This window comes from Squalius cephalus, assembly GCF_949319135.1.
Source record: "Squalius cephalus genome assembly, chromosome: 19".
In the NCBI taxonomy this organism is placed as follows: Eukaryota; Metazoa; Chordata; class Actinopteri; order Cypriniformes; family Leuciscidae; genus Squalius; species Squalius cephalus.
The window spans coordinates 27,605,875-27,627,217 of NC_137140.1; the positions used below are offsets into that span (position 1 = coordinate 27,605,875).

At 36.6% G+C, this 21,343-nt stretch overlaps 1 protein-coding gene across 4 annotated transcripts in view; it reads left to right on the forward strand.

Annotated features, from left to right (window-relative positions):
* The window catches only part of cyth1b (cytohesin 1b), a 67,674-nt gene that overhangs the window by 24,336 nt on the left and 21,995 nt on the right, over window positions 1-21,343 (forward strand). The window contains exon 1 of one of the 4 annotated variants that reach the window (XM_079851304.1): window positions 5,595-5,858. The exons of 2 other annotated variants lie outside the window; for them this stretch is intronic. In XM_079851304.1, coding sequence (XP_079707430.1) covers window positions 5,831-5,858 — 28 coding nt within the window. In that variant the 5' untranslated portion in view covers window positions 5,595-5,830. Of the gene's footprint in view, window positions 1-5,594; window positions 5,859-10,008; window positions 10,141-21,343 lie in introns of those variants that run through there. One more of the 4 variants, XM_079851306.1, reaches the window with a different exon arrangement.

Here is a 21,343-nt window from a genome sequence, read left to right on the forward strand (position 1 = left end):
CCTGTGGCAAAGTCAAAACATTGGTCTGTTTGACTGAGCATCCAAACCTGTGAAACACAGAGGCTGCATCTGAAATCGCATACTTCCCTACTATAGAGTAGGCGAAAAACAGTATGTGACAAAAGAAGTATGTCTGAATTCACAGTAATCATAAAAGAGTAGGCGAAAAGTACCCGGATGAGACACTTTACTGTCCCATGAGGCCACGGGAGAGGATTTATGAATGGCGGTGAAGCGACGTAACTGACGCTGGTAAGTCACATGATAATGACAAAATGGATAATGTAGTACATCTAAATTACACTCATACTACACACACCCGTACTATATAGACCTTATGCACCAGAGAAACGAGGGCGTCGCCATCTTTAGAATATTGTCTTTTAACTTCCGTTTTTGCTGTCGCTCTGTATATTTCTATGGCGCTGCTGTCCAGGAGTAATTAGCTTTTGAAGTGGATTTACTTAATGCAAAGTTAACAAAAGTTATCATGAGGACTGTAATGTTTAAAACAGATGACTTAAGAAATGTCAGTCGACCGGGAAGATTTTAAAACGAGCCGTTCATTAATAAACATGCAAAATCGGTGTGAAAATACAGACCGGAAGTCAAAAGACAACGAGCGCAGCGCTGAAAAGGGGCGGGGCTACATAATAAGGTCTATAGAACATACTTTTTTAGCGGGTGTGAAGTAATTACTTGTTCAAAATAAGTACCAACTAGAGAGTATGTGATTCCGGACACAGCCTGACTCAACCAGCGCTGTGAATTTGGGGCGTGGCTAGCTGCTTGATTGACCAATGGCAGACATGGAGAGTGCTGTTTTAGTATTGGCCGATTTGCTGATAAAGCTTGTAAATTCATATTTTCCCTTATTAGTTTATACCCTGAACACGACCTTGATAATCCTAATCAAATTTGCTATTCACAATTGTAATTAGTAGGTTGACTTATTTTTTCTTTTTGACCTTGCAATAAATATAACCTGCACGTGTTTTCATGTGTTTCACCCGTCTCCTTCTGCACTGTCATTTGCTGTTTCTGTGAGGCATGAAGGAGGAGAGACTGGGAAAGAACATAAGGTGACAGAAAATTACAGAGGAAAAGAGAATGTACCGAATTTGCTGGAAATGTGAGGCCTTTGAAAATTGACATGGCACAAGCACTAATGTAACCACAGGGTCAGTTATATTGTGTTATTTTTTTGTATGGTATTGTTTTTTTTTGCCCTGCTTTCCAGTGCAGAGAGGGAGAAGAGAACATTACTGTTTCTATTCTGAATTAGGTTGTGAATGAGCTACAGTGAATGACTTTCTCTCTCCCATTCTTTTCTACCGAAATAGCTTTATTAAAAGATAACGGCACATTTATTATTATTAGGCCATTAGCCATTATAAAAATCCAGCATCCAGAAAAAAAAAGACATTATTTTATAATCCAACACCAGGTTTACTGAATGCAATTCAATTTTTTATTTATTTATTTATTTATTTTCTCAGTGCTTAAAATTGTGGTCAGCAGCTGCGCTTTAAACACTGTATACAGGAGTACTGCTTTTTGGGTTAAAAATGCAGATAAAATATTTGCTAATAAAATGATGTTAAGTTTAATTGCAGTGCCTTCTAGTGGAATGATTATGCTACTACTTGCTTATTATGTTGTACACAATAACTTTTGAGTATATAAGTATAAAAAAATGCATGATGCATACATTTTTTTTTTGTCTTAAACAAAGTAGCATTTATTAGCCATTTTAAATTTGATTTGTTCAGTAAATGCAAAAATATATTCCTCTGCTAATAAATTCGGGGCAGCTAAAGTTTCTTGTCTAATAAATAATCACCTTTTCATTTACATAAAGTTAGCAGTGTGAATTCTGCTAATATTTCTTCTGAAGAAGAAAACGTCTCGCAATGCAGAGATAAAATGTGCAATAGTCGTATAGACGCACATGGACCTCAATAATGGTGACAATCAAAACAGCATGGTCAACAAACATGCAAATCAATAATCATATAACAGTAAACACATAATTTATTAATGCTGCATTGCATACTTGGAGCTCACAAAGCCTTAAATCTGAAAAAAACAAAACGCTCTTTTTGGCTGGTTAGGACAACATTTGGGGGGATATTACTTCTCTAGTGTATTTTAAAGTATTCCACCAATCTTATCTGTGACTTGCATTGCATGGTAGATAATATTTAATAATTTTGCATGCTACAGTATTATTTGGGATATTTGAAGATCTTGCATCTTCCACAATCACTTGCTTGGGTTCTCCCTCACTGATTGAGAGTGTGATGGATTTTGTACCAAATGCTCATGTGACTCATCATGTGACCATGTGTGTGTCAAATGTGTGTACTGTATTAGCTCAACAGTAGAGGACGTGATTTGTCTCTCCAGCAGTGCATATGAAGGTGACAGTACAGGAGTCGCTGCTGGGAAACTTTCCGAGACACTTCTTTTCTTTGGAAAGGTGAGAGTATGCTTAGGGCCAGATCTTGTGAAACTCTTAGCTCTAGACTACATTACTGGCAAGGACCATTTAAGTGTTATGATCAAATATTGAAACTGTGACAAATTAATGTACACATTATAATATACTTCAATTAGCCTATTAATTATTAACAGTCCCCCAGGTTTAATTAGGAAAGCTTATTATTAAATATTTACATAAGTTATAGCGCGGTCACAAGAGTAATGGCAACTTGGGAGTTTTGAGACACACACACACACACACACACACACACACACACACACACACACACACACACACACACACACACACACACACACACACACACACACACACACACACACACACACACACACTAAAACAATAATAAGTAAGAGAGCAAATCCAAAGTGAAGCCATTGTTCCTATGGAAATGCTTCAAATCTTATAATCAAATGCCATGGAAACAGAGTTAAATTCAAGCTTTAAACACATTGTTTGACTTCTATTAAATATGTATTTGGGTATTTTGCTTCTATTGTAATATTGTTTTATTAGAAGGATTTTATGGCATCTATATTTCTGTGTGTGTACAAGATCTTGGTATAGTTATGAATCTACCCACACATCTAAATGATCTTTGCATAGAAGTGGAAACTTAATAAGCATGCATTGCCATGACAACTGAAACTTTTTTACAAGATGCATCAAAGCATCTCAGTGTTGAATATCAGACATTTTCCAGTCTTGCAATCACTAAACATGTATCTTATTCTCAACAAGGCTACATTTATTTGAAGATTGTGAAATATTATTACAATTAAAAAAAAGCTGTATTCTATTTTAATATTTAAAAAAATATGTATTTTATTCTGTTTATTTCCATTCAAATGAGTCTCTTTGAATCTCTTGTACATCAGATCTTAAAAATAAAAACTTTTATTTGAACATTGAACAATGGTTAGATCAAAATGGCCCTGACTTGTTGCAGTTAATCATCAGTACGCTGACATGTAAGTAATAACATATTGAGTTATGTGTCTGGCTGAAGCAAAGCAAGCACAAGAGTGTCATTATGTCAGTCTGGTTGAGGACAGCAAGATATTTCCTCAAGTGCTATCTTGTAAATATGCCTTGATTTGTCACAGAAAGTGTCAAGAAACATATTTCTATATATCTCAGAAACTCTTGTACACTCTATATATGTCTTGTTGGTTTGCCTTGACATGCCATACAAACATACTTTCTTTTCAAACGTACAGTGCAAGTCAGCAAGTCCAAAGACACAAAGAGTGTGACTACAGCGTCAGTGTTTTCCCACTTATTTTATTATCAAATTACTTACGTTTTTTGGCTGATAATCTTTGAGGAAGACGCCTTGTTTGTTCTATGGTTTTTAGTCTGCTTCATGTCATTTCTCAGCCCACAAGGCTGTTCATTTTACTGGTAAACACTACTGTATGCTGTGCCGTTTGCCATCCACACCCTCTTCTCTACAACACACAAACAAACCATCATGAGCCGAGCAATGAATTCCTTCTGCTTCTAACACTGTTGACACTGGCCATGGTTGCAATAGATTTGTGAATTTTGAATACCGAAAGAGACGTGTGCTGTTTCCCATAACAACTTGAAAATGAATCGGTTTCACAACTTCAGGTGCTGCTATCACACTATGTCTGATGCTCAACTTAGATTCACACTTTGATGTATTTTTCTTGGCCCTTTATAATATCAGGTTGGTTCCACATTTGTTCTTTAACTATCTTGAAGGGTCAGTAAACACCCAAACAAAGAACTTGTTCACGTATGCTCGGTCATCCCCTATTGAGGGTAATCAGCCATTGGTCACGGTTGAGATGTGACCACTGTTCTCCTGGGGGTGAGAAGAAGAAAAAAAGAAGCCTCTGTTTATAAAAGTAGACAGAAGGCTGATTTGAATGTACCCTTGAACATCCTATAAGGCTCTAAGTGTATTCTGTCTGCGTGCTTTCTATCTTTCAGATTATTTTAGGTCGCAAGAATTTATATCAGTGAAAAGCTGCATGCAAAGTTTTAAATAGCTGTATGGATTTATAATCACTTTTTAGATTTCATGCAGTTTGTATGGAAATTATTTCCTCTTTTGGACTAAATTATGTGTTCTCTGTCTTGTTTGGACTTTTGTGGTATTTACTGTTTCTCTGCCATGTTTGTAGTTATTAGTGAGTGTCTTCCCCAGGTGTGTCTTGTTAACTCGTTATCTTGTTATCCTTATTAGTAATAAATAACAATAAGTTATTACACCTTGTGTATACTGTATATAGCCCTTGTGCTTCTCTTGTGCCTTGTCAGTCAATGTTTGGTGTTTCTTGTGTGTACCTGCCTTCTGTGCTCGGTGGTTTTTTGTTTGGATTATTAATAAAACCCCATTGGCTGGTTTCACATTCCCTGACTAAAATGCATGTTTGAGCTGTCTTAACTGAAAACAACTTGCACTTACATATCTTCTAATCAATGTTGAAAACAGTTGAGCTGCGTAATATTTTTTTTTCTTTAACTCTTTGAGGAATAAAAATTTCAAAGAGAAGCATTTATATATATATTGTAACAGTGTAAAAGTCTTTACTGTCACTTTTGATCAATTTAATGTGTCCTTGCTGAATTTGAACGCCAGTGTATTTATCACCTTTTTTTTTTAAACAGAGCAAACTAAATATGCATAATTGCAGTTTGAGAGTTTCGCCAGTTGACTGCCAAGCTGAAACCAAGCAATAAAAACGTCTAGCCTACCATTATGAATGGTTTGCTATTTATAGAAGAGGGAAGTGTTTTTACTGTTACTTAGAAAGGACACATTTACGGTGTTTGTGCAGTTCTTTTTTCCAGTGCATAAAACTTTCCTCCAACAAGTGTCAGTCAAGCCTAGCAACCACCACTAATGAGAACGATCAAAAAGCCACATGAGTGGGTAGTTATATTGACACTACCATACTCCCTAAAAGTTCAGACATAACTCATAATTCTTTTTTAGCCTCTATTCTCATTCCTTTGTAAGATGTACAAGTGTGTTTGTGGGTATCTGCACGCACACTAAAAAAAGAAATAAAGAAAGCTTCGCGCTGATTGGTTGTTCGTCATCTTTAGGACACGCCCCCTCTGCAGAACATGAGGGTTTCATGCAGTGACATCCGGTCTCTGCTGTTACTTCGCGAATACTTTCAAACACTCTTTCCAGCTTCATTTTTTAGACGTGGTTTTCGGTACATTTCAAATAGTCGATTTCAAATTTCAAGTTTGCAGGTTAAAGTGTTGTGTTTTGTCAAACCGCCAGCTGGTAATATATCTCCGAATATCACAAGATCAGCGCATGTGTAAAGCGCTGCAAACATGGTGCTGAAATCAGAAGATGGAATCGGTGAGTCGATCTAATAAGTTTTCACATTTGCAGTGGCCAATGATGTTTAAAAATATCATCGTTTTCGCTTTGTTTTTGTTTCCTGCTTTTTGAACTGTTGAAAATGAATGGAAACCGTTACGGTTGATATGCAACAGGTCCATCATGCTGTCTGAAGGGAAAGCTGATGTCCGATTTGTAAAGGAATCATTCGTATTAGTCGCATCTTATCAGTGAATCGATTGAACCGTTTCACAAAACCAATCTGAACGATTTGTTTACGTATCGGGCTAAATCGGACCTAGCGTTTTTCGAGTCAACAGCTTTTTATTAAACAGTAACGTACAATACATCAAACAAAGCATGAAGGCAATAGAGATAGATATGGAAACAACTAAACAAAAGAAGACAGTAGGATACACATATACATATTATGTGTTGGCAGGGTAACAAACAAAACAATAACACTAATAAATGTACACCTTCAGAAGACTCAAGGGATGAAAATGTGTTACTTGTCTAGATCATCTATGAATAGAGAAATGAGAGTTATAGCCAAACACATGTTTAGGCTATAAACATAAATGTATGTGAAATTTTGTTTATTAATGAATTATTTAATATTTCCCTATATTTTCTTTTGCGTTGTCAAACAATCCAAAGAAAACATATTTAAAACAGAAGGAAAAGTCACTTACAAAATAAGATCGGATAAACATCGGATACATAATTTCTCTGTGTGGGTGCATTGCCAAAACTAGTGAATGACATCTTCCTCAGAAGAGTGACAAAAGCAACAATTCACTTCAATGTCATATTAATGTCAACAATTAAGGTCAAAGGCTTTGGTTGGGTAACATTTGTGTTAATTTAAATTGAATTTAATTAATTTAAATGTTATTTCTATTACTTTATTGGTTTTGCCTCATAAGTGGCAAAGACCATACTTTCTCCCGGGGAAATTCTCTACAATATTATTCCAATATGGTAGGCTATTACACAAGGAATTTTTATTATCTCTCTCTGAAAGAGAGCTCTGATTTAATAAGTATTTTTTGTTGCTCTACAGAAAAGCATACATTTCTTGTGTCTGTTGGCAAGTAGCCCACATGGCCATGGAAATGTATTCCCTTGCAACAGTAAAGACACTCCAGAGGGAATGGCATTGAAAACAATAGCATATTCATTAGAAGTTATAGGCTAGAAGTTTATATGTCTGTAAAATGGATAACGTTTCTATATTTGTATATAATTAACACTTTGCAAGGGTCACATTAAAACAATCCCTCACAAGCTGATCTGACCTCTACCATGATTCGGTAAACTTTAATGACCCAGCGGATGGAGGCACTCTCACTTGACCTATTGATATTAGATGCCAGTAGGTTCATTTTTGTGAAACTCAATACATAATTTATCATGTAGAAAATGAGTGGTTTTTAGAATAGTAAGTTTTAGTGTTGATGGAAATTATGCATCTTCAGGCGTTTCTTGAAAATGGCTAAAACCTCAGCAGCTCGGATTGAGTTCGGCAGGTCATGTCTCTTTGGGATCGCACCACAAAATCCATCCATCCATCCATCCATCCATCCATCCATCCATCCATCCATCCATCCATCCATGCATACATCCATCCATCCATCCATCCATCCATCCATCCATCCATCCATCCATCCATCCATCCATCCATCCATCCATCCATCCATCCATCCATCCATCCATCCATCCATCCATCCATCCATCCATCCATGCATACATACATACATCCATCCATACATGCATACATACATACATACATACATACATACATACATACATCATCCATACATACATACATCCATACATCCATCCATCCATCCATCCATCCATCCATCCATCCATCCATCCATCCATCCATCCATACATACATCCATACATACATCCATCCATACATCCATCCATACATCCATCCATACATCCATCCATACATCCATCCATACATCCATAGCAAAGGGGATTAATAAGGCTTGATTAAAATGTGTTTTTACTCTTTGCTTCTCTCCCTTTTGTTCATTCAGATGAGAGTCAAGCATGTGCTGAGACAGAGCCCCTCAGTCTCGTATATGAGACAAACCGTTCTGAAAATAGCACAGTGACACTACTTACTGCTGTAATAGACTCATTTGAGATGAATGAAAACTTGTCCTCATATGTCGCCTGCCAAACTAAAACCGTTTGTTACAGAATTTGTCGCTTTATTATTCATTTTAATAATACATTTATATGTTTTATTCCTATTCCAATATACAGTATTTCTGGATAAGAAAGGAAGCAATTAAAGGGGGCTTAATTTCAGCTGCAGTTTTCCATAAAACTTTATTTGCATCTAGTAACATAGTTTGTTCAGTAATAGTCACATGTTCATTGAATAAATAAAATGTAGTAAAACATTTTATTTTTGTCTTAACAATGTTTCTTGTTCTTCTGTAACTGTTTGGCATTTATTTATTTACTTATTTATTTAATACAATTTTTAGAGAAGTTCAGGGGGGATTTAACATGGATTTAGACTTTCAAAAGATTCATCGCATAATGTAGTTTTTATTTGACCTAAAGTCCCTACATTGTGACTCTGGGCATTCAGCAATGGGTGGTTGAGACCAATCCTCTTTCCATCCGTACTCTTACCCTGTATATCCAGGTCAACAGTGGCTTTACTTGGTGCGACCCCAAATCAAGTTCTCTAGATTAAGAAAGGCCTGATTCGAGCCGGTTCTCTTTTAGGATCTGCTTTTTTTTTATTACTCAAAGTAAACCATGTGCTCAGAGGTTTTTGCTATGTGATCGAGTGATTTCTTTTTTTTCCCCATTAATGACATTCTGACTGAATTCAGGTCACGTCTAGATCAGATGTTTTTTCTGGTCAGAGTACCAAAGCTTATGTCTTGCTGAGTTTTTTGAGCTATGAGAACAGGCTAAACTGGACTGAGCCAGTACTGTGTTGGACAGACAGTATAGGACAGAAACCAAAACATGCCTAAATGCAAACACATCCGTGCGGGAGAGGTATGTTTGTTTTGTCTCTTTTATTGCGGATGGAATAAGAACAAGACAAAAGCTGAGCAGAAGATTGGAAGGTCACCCTCATGTACACTTTTATCTTTTTTGTTCCTCTCTTTTTTAATTGTCTCTTTCAGTAGGCCTATTTGTTTCGTATATAACGCTTCTGATTTTGATTTATGTGTAGTTTCGGTTACTGAAGTTGTGAAATATTTTTGCAGTTTAAAGTGATTGTTTTGTATTTTAATGCATTTTAAATTATAATAAATTGCTACGGACGCCTGCACGAGATGCAGACAAAATATATTTATATATATATCGTGGCCCCAAATTAACAATTCGTTCCCATGACTTACTAATATGTCACACTCTTTTGTTATCTCGTTTTAAGTCAATTATTCGAATATAATAATTTGTTCAGTAGTTCAAAACGATGGAACAAATTGGTTTAACGTGTCCCAAAAGAATTATTAATTCGTGAACAAATTCTTAAATTCTCTGCAAATTCCTGTGATTTTCAGCTTCATTACTCCAGTCTTCAGTGTCACATGATCCTTCAGAAATCATTCTAATAGGCTGATTTGGTGCTCAAGAAACATTTCTAATTAATCTCAATGTTGAAAAAACTTGTGCTGCTTAATATTTTTGTCAGAACTGTGATACATTTATTTTCAGGATTTTTTGATGAATTGAAAGTTCAAAAGAACAGCATTTATTTGACTCAAATCTTTTATTGCATTATAAATGTCTTTACTGTCAATTTTGATTCATTTTAATTCGTCCTTGTTGAATAGAGTCTTAATTGCTTTAAAAAGGAAATCTTAGTACTGACCCCAAAGTTTTGAACGGTAGTGTATATTAACAAATACCGCGGGGCAAAATTCTGTGCAGCCACAGGGTGGAGCGCTTGAGTGTGCTGAAATAAGTGTGTGTGTGCCGGGGGAGGAGACAAGAGGAGAGGGTTACAGAGAGAGCCATAAAGAGAAAGAACATGAAGGAGAGAGGAGGGGGTCATTTGCAGATACAGCAGAGTTTGTGCTGAGAGCAGAGCAGTCGAGATCTCACATATGCATCACTTCCACTCACACATGGAGTGCTGGAGATTACTGGAAGATCTTGGGAGTTTGGCTTCTGCTGCTTATTCTGGGTAGCAATAACGCATTAACGTGTATTTATCTGGCTAATTGGATCGAAACCAAAACTGGAAAGCTGGAATTGTAAAGACACAGAGCTGTCATTCAGTGCCACAGGATTATTTACTCAGGTACATTGTCCTTTTTTATTTTGTATGCATTTACAGTCATTAATTATTTCTAAATGTAGCAGTGTGTCACATCTACATCTAATAAATTGTGTGCACACTTTGACAAACACAGTGACAGTTTCTTTTGCTGGCTTGTGGATGACTTTTCCCTTCACTTGTCGTAGAATGAGCGCCAGTATGACATCAGGAAACTCATGGCAGCCACTGGACATATAGCCTGTATAGATGGAGGCTTTGTATGTGCTTCTGGGATGACTTGATTACGCTGTAATTCTGATCTGTGGCTTGTGTTCTTCAGCTGCCTCTCTTATCAGTGTGTTTGCAGAGACAATGCTTAGAAGGAGCAAGTGGTGGGTGTTCTTGTATCAACTGATGTTTCAGCTAAGATACTTGATGATTGTTGCAGCTTTGTCCTTTTTCCTGCTGTTTTTTTCTTCATTTGTACACATATTAACGTGATATAATACTGTATATTGACTTATAAGGTAGTGAGCTATGCAAGTACACAAGTGTGAATACTTGGACAATTCATTGCAAACATGCAGCATGCATTTGAACATAATTGGCTATAGCGAACCTCCATACTCAAGGGGGCGATAGAGTTTGCCTCAGAAGCATCATTAAACAGAATGTTTTTGTTCAGGTAGCTAGTTGGAGCTATGGATGTCCCGATACCACTTTTTCACTTCCGATACGATACCGATGCCGCAGCTTTGGCTATTTGCCGATACCGATATCAATCCGATATTTTTATTTTATTCTTGAACTAATACTAATACTACTAATAATAAAATATATGGAAACACTTTGCTCAATTAGCCACATAAAAACATCTCACTCAAATGGAGAACAAAATCTTCTCCAGTATATAGTCCATAACAACAGTTGATAATGAAAGACTGCTACCATTTATTCAAAAGACCTTGAGATATGTTTGGTAATTGTACCTGAATGAATTTAAAATTAATTTGCTACATTTCAAATCAATATATTTGTTTCCTTAAAATTTTAATTAACTTTAACGTTATTCTCATCTGAATTATAAATAATTTATTTCTGTATAAAATAATACTACCATTAAAGACACATTTGATTTTCTTTTTTAATCAATGTAGAATGTGTAACTTCAAAATAAACAGATTAGTGCTCTGTTTTAGGACAAGAAATGAAAACCAATGCAATATGATGAATGTCCAAAAGATGAGATCATTTTTGCTTTTAAACAGCGTGTGTGTGTGTGATTTTGGTTGGGCGACAGTTGTAGGTTACAGTTTGACAAGAGTTTAGAGTTTGACAAAAGCGCAATGTTGTGTTTTACACAAATATAAGTAGGCTAAACACTTTTTGCAGTTTTAATGATGTCCTGTATGAACAAAATGACAAAGTATGTTTTTATGTTTCCACTGTTCGATCGCGCCCGTGCCCCTCTCTCTCTCTCTCTCTCTCTCTCTCTCTCTCTCTCTCTCTCTCTCTCTCTCTCTCTCTCTCTCTCTCTCTCTGACACACACACAAACACACACATTCCAGCATTGCAATCTTGACATCGCAGCCTGTTCATTATGCTGTGTTCACACCAAACGCGAATAGAGCGTCAAATTCACGTCTATCACGTCTAGTTTGATGCTTGAAGAGTTTGAATCCATTCGCGCATATAATGATAAAGCGAGTGTTTGAAGCGAAATAGACGCGCGTTCAGAGCTAAGGCGGGGCTACAGATTAGGTGACCCTAAATAACCCGCATATGTCTATGCGCGTATCTAACAGTAGTTCCGCATTACATTAATTAATGTGCACGCGAGTTTTATTTATTTGTATACCGTGTATTCTCCGTGTAAATCCATGCACCGAACCGTGACGCACGTACCGAACGTACGTTCAATACGAATACACGTACCGTTCCACCCCTAATAGGTATCGGATCATAGGTATCGGATATATTTTTTTCTCCCCTCCGATATCTGATCTAGCGTTCTGGGCCAGTATCGGCACAATACCGATGCTGTGGATCGGATCGGGACATCCCTAGTTGTAGCTATAAAAATGTTGATAGTTTTAAGGGTTAGTTCATCTAATAATTTTCTCACCCTAATGTCATTCCAGTGTTCGAAACAACACAAATCAAGATATTGCATCCACATCCGTCACTTCGCAGGATGTGTGATGTCAAGTATAGGGATTGTACTTGATACGTGATCCATACGTATCATGCACCACGGTTCGAAACACACGTATTTAACCATCATAGAGTGAAAGTTTATCATTTGCGCGTGTTTTAGGTTTTTTAAACCATTTGTGCGCACTAAGACGCGGAAAAGAACTCAATTCGGACACCGAATTCTCTTTCTCGTCTATTTGTGCTTGAACAGACACAGATGCAAAATTATGTCAGAGTGTCCACAGTAAACACAGTTGCTTATGGCTTACGTGAACGTAAAAAAATTATAAAAAAACCCAGATGCATATCATTTTATTGAATCCGTGCCTACGGTCTTAAAGTGACAGCAGCCTAATATACCCGCTACTGTCTGAGACATTAATTTTAATCAAACAACAAAATTTAAAGAGAAAATCAATTTTGTAGATTAATTATATTTCATTTATACAGTGAAGACTATGCAGTGTTATTTTTGATTATTCACTTTCTGTACCTGAATATTGTTAGACTTACATGAAAAACATAGGCTTAAAGCACTGTTTACTTAATTTGTATCTTTGTTCTATTGTATTTATAATTTTGTAATTTGTTTATTATTTTCTATGCAGATTCACTCCCCTACAAAATCACCCCAATCATTCTAGAATTTTTTTTTTTTTTTTCAAATAGTTATTCATCTGGTAAAACTGTTTTCATATTGCAGAAATACAAATTCTCGCTTGTCAAGCAAGTGCTTTTGAGCATCTGTTGGACATGTTTGATGAGCTCAATTTATGTGCGTTAATCAATGTTTATATATAGTTAACTTTACTAGCAAAATTATATTCAACTGTTGCTCTGCCATGAACAGTAGATGAGTTAAAAGTTAATAGTCCAGTAATAGTTTATGCTAATTATCTCTATGAAAATAACTACTCTTAAAGGGGTCATATGATGGTACATGCACTTTTACAAGTTGATTGTACTGAAATGTGTGTTGGCAGTGCCTGTACACAACCATCATAAAATGATAAAAATCCATCCAGTGTTTTTTTTAATCTTCTTATATGTTTTCCCCCATCTCAAATCAAGCCCTTCGATTTTGTGACGTCACAAAATCGACGCCCCTCCCACGATTGTTGATTGACAGCAGCGTTTCAACACAGACCCGCCCTCGCTCGTGAGCGAGTTGTCAATCATAGTCCGTGCAGTCATTGTTGATGCGCTGGAGCACTGTCTATGAGCAGAATGGCGTCTAAGCGATTGTGGTGTTCTGTTCTTGGGTGTAATAAGGAACACAGCAGTCATGTTGAAGTTCCTAAATCTGAACCGCTGAAGACGCAGTGGCTGAGTTTTGTTTTCGAAGGGAATATTCCCCACGATCAACGTCAATGCTTTCATGTTTACGCGAATCATTTCACACACCAGACTGCTTTATAAACGAGGGTCAGTATAAAGCTGGTTTTACAGAGCTGTTTTTGACCAGGTAAAATGAGTGTTTTCTTACAATATTAATGAGAATTTTTAATTAAAGTATATTACAAACTTTTAATTTAGACCCTAAAGAATCATATTAGCTTGTACAAAAATGGCATTATATGACCCCTTTAAAGCATGTTTCAATGTTGAATGAATGTATAATGAATTTAAAGTTGACATTTTTCCGGTCCCATCCGCCATCTTGGATACATTTTCTTTTACTTGTTACAATGTATTATGGGATTGCCTGCTCCACATAGGATACATGTGATGTAATTAGGCCAAAATTAGGTATCTTTGAAGGCAGCAGAAGGTTCTTCCTCACGGTTTCCTTAAAATGCTTTCTATGTAGACTATGTAGGTCCTCCAGGATTAATGGTCATATGTAGTCTATTTTTTTTAATTTTTTTTTTTATCTGTCTCTTCCTCTCTTCATCTTTGATTGATCAGTCAGTGCAGACATGTCTAATAAGAAATGTTTGGTTAGCGTTTTCTATGGAAAACAACCTCTGGGTTCCACGTTTTCTTCAGCCCTTTACAATGTCCAAATGACAGCATGTAGCCAGTGACTTGATTGATGATGGCACATTCTTCTGCCCCTGTGGTGTTTGTTTGTAGGGGTGACACGTCTGGTATTTAGTGAGTGTGTTGAATTGACCTGGTCAGCAGAGAGAGTATGTTAGGCATGGTGTCCTGCTCACGCTGTGGGTCACTGTGGAAAAGTTCTTGAAGTATTAAAAATGTCTTTTAAAATCTCTGTGGTTCTCTTGATGTCAGCATAACGATAGAATGAGCAAATAACATCCCATAGAGTTGCTTTGGAGGGACCTGGGCCATATTTATGGACTAGAACATCATAGATGTGTATGATGTAGATTGTGTTCAAAAAGCCATTCAGAACACCTTAGCAACTGAATAGCAACCATAACACAATTTTGTTTGTGGTATGTTTTTCTGCTATTACTACTTTAAGTGTGGAAATGGGCATTTATAGACTGTCTTCTGTTTTTTCATAAAGAGTAAAAACCAAGCATTTACTTTGCAGAATGGTCATTCAGTGACAACGTGTCCACAAGCAACAGTTCGCGTGATTACGCCCTGCCAGAACTTCTGTGCTCTGACAGTCACATGGTTGCGCTGTGAGAGAACTTGCAGGGTGATGCACCGCTGTGAGTGTGCCAAGAAGTGCCACCGCTGGTGACATTGAGTCAGAGCTGGATCACATTACCCAGGAGAGCTCGCCCTAGTTTGATATCTTGTTTTAGAAATATATCTGGATCTTAAAGGCTGTGATGATACAGCCATTCCGCTAAGAATCTGTACTTTTAAGTACTTTCTTTCATTTCATCTGATTCTGATACATAAACTATATTGCCGATTTTTTTAATTGGGCCCTCGAATTTAATCAAGGAATCGTTACAGCCCTAGACCTCATAATGTAACCCCTTTATACGTTGCTATACACAATCATAAGGCTCCAACCAAGATTTAAATGATCTTAATGGAAAAGAAACCATTATGCATTAATCCTGTACAGTAATGTTGCCCTCAAGAGACACCCCACGTCCCAGAAAACTCCACCTTCCAGCCACGTGGCTGGCAGACACTTTAACATCAATTTAAAGTGCCTTCTCCCTAAAGATTTATATGCTCATATCGATGTCAAAGGCAGACACTGTCTCTGCTATTGTGGGACTTGCCTGCGAGTACGGACCAACATTTGACTTGGAAATTAATGGGAACTTGCACATGGTTGAGGGCACTCCAGCTTGGATAAAAACCGTGCGACTGCCTTGTTGCCATGGCCCAACATAGAACCATTGATATCCAGCTTCAGCTTATGAATTTGGATAACTCAAGCCAGGCAAGAAGCTGTAATATTGAATTTATAAATAACATGTTTGTGTCCAACCAGCTACTGGCAACTGGTGTGATGTTTCCTGGCTACGACCTGCTTTTATTCACACTCTTAATTTACATTCATCGAATGCTTTTGCTCTGTTTGACGTGCGTTAATCATTTTGACAATTGACCGTTCGCAAAGACCCGCCCCCTTAGTTACTGTTGCTATGTTCGACAAGCCACGCCGCTCTCACGCCACACCATGTTCTCACGCAGTGAAAAATACATCGTGGAGCAGAAGACACTGACAACGCGCTGACAGACAGGACAGACCAGGTTACTTTTGATATGAAACAAAGTCTCACCTTTCAAATTTGGTCATTTTTAAAAGAAATTTAAACAATAAATACCGTTTTGTGGCTTTTTAATCATGTGTCTGGCGGATCGCTGTAGAGCCTCAGTTAAAGCTGCTCGTGAACCGATCATCTCTTCCTTCTAGTTAATTTATAGCATCAAATAAACATGAACAAACATAAGAGGGAATGTTGTTTTAACCGCGGAAAGATGTTAGTACACACCGTTTTTCAATTTCAAATCCTCCAACGTTAATCTACCTAACTCTCCTGACTGCTTTGTCGGACAAAAATGGCGGATTATGATTGGTCAGATCGCCTGTCAATCAAACTCCCTGCGAAGGGTCAATTGTGATTTTTGTGACAGTCTTTCTGTTCTGGGTAAATGGACTAAAAATATTGATGACTCATCTTAAACTACAGATTTTTTTATACAATCTGATAGCATGAGAATGTTCTACACCCAAATACCACTAGCAACTGACTAGCAAGTAGCATGGTCATGGCTGTAAGTGCAACTAAAGTCTGTTGGTTATTTAAAAATATTGTGCACTGTGATTGACATGGCCAATGAAATCTTTAGTTTTTTTTTTTTTTTTAACTTGTTTAGGGGGGGAAATCATGCTGCTAAATCTTTAATTAGCTCCATCTCACTTGTTCTCTCAGCACACATGATATCATAAAAATCAAATAAAATCAAAAGTGACGACATTTCTTTTTCATTTATGTGCCCCTGTAATCTAATGCAACGTAATCTGTGACATCTCTTATGACCGTTTTGCTTGTTCGAGAAGATTTTTCACTCGGATATACAGCACAATGGAAGAAAAGACAATAGCAACTTTTATTTCATGCTGACTTTAAACTAGGATTTTGGCTTCAAGTGATTCATTAGAAATGTGCTAATGTGAAATGAAGTGCTAATGCAGCTTTAACATGAGCGCTTTGTCTTTTCAATGGGAAGCACATGAGGAAGCATTAAGCTAATAACTGCCTGAACGTGTGCAGATGCATAATGGGCACAATTATGGTGGGTACAATTTGTAGGATCATGTGTATGCATGAAGATACTCAAACTTCGACTTGCTGTGAAATGATCTGTTTATCGGTAGCCCGCTAACCACATTTTATTTGAGAGTACTGTTGCGACAAACCAGAAAGATCCTGTTAATAATGCTGTCTATGCTGCAAGCAAATGTCGATTATAATGCAGTATAAACAACAGATTTGTTTATTATAATTGGGCCGCTCCAGCTTTGTCACGTAGCATGTCACATTGCTTCAGTGCAGACAGGGCGTAAACGTGTTTAGTTTACATATACAGTAATTGGTAGAGTTATCTGAATTATTCAGAATTCATAAATCATTGTTGTATTTCTTTTAAATAATTGTGAAGCAAAGCATCAAAATATCAAAATCAGCCATTGGTAGAAAGTAACAGACTGTCAAAGCTCGTTCTATTTAGCAGCAATGGTTTGTGTTGAGAAGTTACAAATGAATTTGTGTGTAAATAATATTAACGCTTTGTTCTGGAAAAGACTGACTAGCCTTTAAATAGTAAGATGATTGAAAATATAAAGGAGGTCTAAAACAGTCGTTGTCATTGGTTACCGTACATTACAAAGCCATATGAAAATTAAGTGTCATTCATTTAACTTGGTCATTTTATTGAATGGACCTTGTTCACCCCTCATTTTAATAAGTGGCCCCCGAGCTACACAATTTAAGCAGCTATGATTTACACTGTAAAAAGTGAACAGTTGGATCAACTTAAAACAATTACTTCAATTGGTAACACCTAAAGAAATTAAGTTTTCTCAACTTAAATTATCAGATTTTTCACGATAAAACGTGATAATTTAAGTTGAGAAAACTTAATTTCTTTAGGTGTTACCAATTGAAGTAATTTTTTTAAGTTGATCCAACTATTCACTTTTTACAGTGAAATTATATTTTAGCTTTGGTTGGTGATTAAACTTCACTGTCTTGTGTTGTCTACTCAGTTTGGATGCCCTAAATACCAGGTCATTCAAGACATTCTTTCTTGATTCATATGATTCAGCATGTGCAGTTCCAGCTAGAAAGTCACAGTTAACCTTTTCCTATTCAGATGGGAGTTGATTTTGGGCCTGTGGTATATGATATACGTGTCATGTAATATGCCATTCAAAAGTCAGTAAGTTTTTTTTTTTTTTTTTATCTATTTTTTAAATAAATGTATACTTTTATTCAGCAAGGATGGATTAAATTGATCAAAAGTGACAGTAAAGACTTTAATAATGTTAACAATTTCTATATCTATAAATGTTGTTCTTTTGATCTTTCTATTTATTAAAAAATCCTGAAAAACGTGTCACTGTTTCCACAAATATTTAGCAGTATAACTGTTTTCAACATTGATAATAATCAGAATTTTTCTTGAGCAGCAAATCAGCATATTAGAATGATTTCTGAAGGATCATGTGACGCTGAAGACTGGAGGAATGGCTGTATTTGATCAAATAAATGCAGTCTTGGTGAGCATGAGACGTAATCTCACTCTCATTTAAGTGTAGTTATTATTTCCGTACCATCGTGTCTTTCGACAGTAGTCATATAGGTTTGTAAGAACATAAAGGTGAGATTTTTTGGCTGTCCTGTCTCTTTAAGACTGTAAGTTATCCTTGTCCTCTGGGCTACTTTTTCCATAGATGTAAATCCATATCCAAACAAGTGATGCTCATATATTCTGGGGAAAATGCTTGTAATGCAAATTTAGCTTATGCAGTTCCTCTGAAATAAATGTCCACTAATACAGCTGCCCACACATTCCTACTGTACCTCTCCTCTCTTCCTGAGTGAACTTTTCCATCTGTGTGATATCGACTCCAGGAACACATGTATTGTGTGTAAACTCCAGCCTCACCTGAGGCAAGACTAATGGATTTTCTTCTGGAGGTTGTTATACCAATTTCTACAAAATGAGTGGGGATGGGCTTCTTTCTGAATGGGATTTCTGCTCACAGACTGCCTGTCAAACATCCCAGCTGGAGTTCAGCAAGGAAATGCATGCAGTGCATTACTATGGCAACAAAAAGTCGCTCAGAAACATGTCTATCCATGTGATCAATTGGTGGGAAGGCTTTAGGTTTGGAGGAGGAGGTGTCTTTATCACAATGGTGATATTCTCATCAGCTAATGGTGCTGTAATGTCAGGACCTTGTGGTTTGGGAACTGTTGCTATGGCAGCGTGAGAGAACCATGACAACCTCACTTTTATGTGACGGTGTAAATGGAACAAGGAATCAATTAGTCCTCCAGATCTCCACGGGCCGCTAGTAGGGTCTCTGTAGATCCTCTGCGGGGTCAGGCTGCCATACGGGCCACCAGGAAGGGATTTAATGAGGTCACATGAAAGGTGAGGGTCGTCATATCATGTGACTGAGTGTCTTTATTTTTATTGGGAGGTCAGCTGATCATATGGCTAGGTGAGGTCAAGGTTGACTTTAAATGCCTTTGTCTTAACATTTTGTTGTATATAAGTTGTTTTTATGGTGGCCTCAAATGCTCAATGTTGTTTTTAGACTAGAGGCTGTATCTTGACAAACGACCTCTGTCTAAAAATGACATGAGGCCATTCATCTCCACTGCCAATCATATTTCACACGTTGCTGATAACAGAAATTGGTAAGTAAGTAAATAACGCAATTAGTTACGTTTTAGGGAGTGACACAATGGTGTAATGCATTACTTTTAAAAGTTCAACACTGATAATGATAATAATGAATTATGCATATTATTTAAAATACCTCAATACCTTTTTTAATTAAAAATGTAATATAGTTTAATACTTTAAAAAAAGAAAGAAAACTAATGTAAATTTTCACCATATATTTTTTGGTGGCATATAGTTAACAATTTAACATATTTTTACGATTGTATTTTATTTATTTTTTAAATTAAAAACTACTAGCATTTTTTAAAATATAATTTCCTTCAGGTTTTTTTCTCCAAGTATTAAAAAAAGTCACTTTTGAGAAGGACTTCAATTTAACCTAAAGTTCATGTATGCTGTATTGGTATCTTAATATAATGCACAAAGATAAAGCAGAGTCTTTCTCTGACTGACATCAGCCAAACCAAGCAGAATCAGGGGGATGTTGGCCCACAGCCCGGTATTGAACTGACTGACTTTAGTGCTCTTGAACAAAGCACTTAAACTCAATTGCTTCAGAGAAATCTTTAGATTTATGGATGCAAGGTTCATATGAATTATTTGTCTTCTGCAAATTCCAACATCAGACCTCTCTAGAGCGCATCAGAACTGCTAAACAGAATGGATTTTTTCTGATGGACTTTGGCTGGTTTGCCAAGGTTGGGAATCAACAGAGACCTGGCAGTATATTATATCAATATCTGGGTCATGTTATGAAAGTATTGCATTTAAAAAAACAAAAACAAACAATGTTTAGTACATAGTTTATGAAAACTGTAATATATTGCAAGTTTTTACTGACATGTTTCTTTTGATCTGAATTAGACTTCAGTACTTTGTACACTGAATTTCTTTGTTAATAGAAATAAAAATAAAATAAAAATATTTATATAATACAGTATACATATATAATACATACAATTCATTATATATAATATGTGAAAATGGCTAGGCTATATAATAGACTGAAATGGCTAGCTAGTTTGTGTGATGTGTCCTGACCTGGCCACTACAAATTCTTTGAAATAGCTTTTAGTTTAAAGGGATATTTCACCACTGGAAAGATGAATGTGTATTTAAATTAGAAATGTAAAATTATTTTAGAAATTGGTGCCTTCTTGACTTAGAAAATACAGAAAATGTATTTATGGCTCATGTGGATGAAAGACAACACCTCCCAGAATGCACTTGCTTCGCTGCCCTATGAGGCTACTCCCAAGCCACGCCTACCGGTTACAGAGGGCAGTATTGGAAGAAATGATACAACTAGGCTACTAGTCGACTCGAAACTGAAAAGACTCTGTTTTATTGTGAGATCCCAAACCCTATGGGTGGGTTGAAAACATGTGGAACTAGCTCTTACTACTGGATGTAGTCTCTGGCCGAAAAAGCCTCCGATGACGCAAAATGACGATTTTTGCGTCATCAGAGGTTTTTTTTTTTCCAGACACACAATACAGAAATCTCTCGTCTCGGGGGGACATGAGGGAGGGAAGCACGGTCATTCGAAAATACTACCGGGTTTCTACTCATACTTAATGCTAATCGGTGAAGTATCCCTTTAAGGGAAAAGCATTTAATGAAATGAACAACTTTTTATTTTGTTCTGAGAACTTCCTGATGTTTTCGATCAAAGGCCCATATAAACAACGCTGCTGTGTTTTGCTAGCTATTGATTGCCGAGTTGGTTTGTGTCTCAAA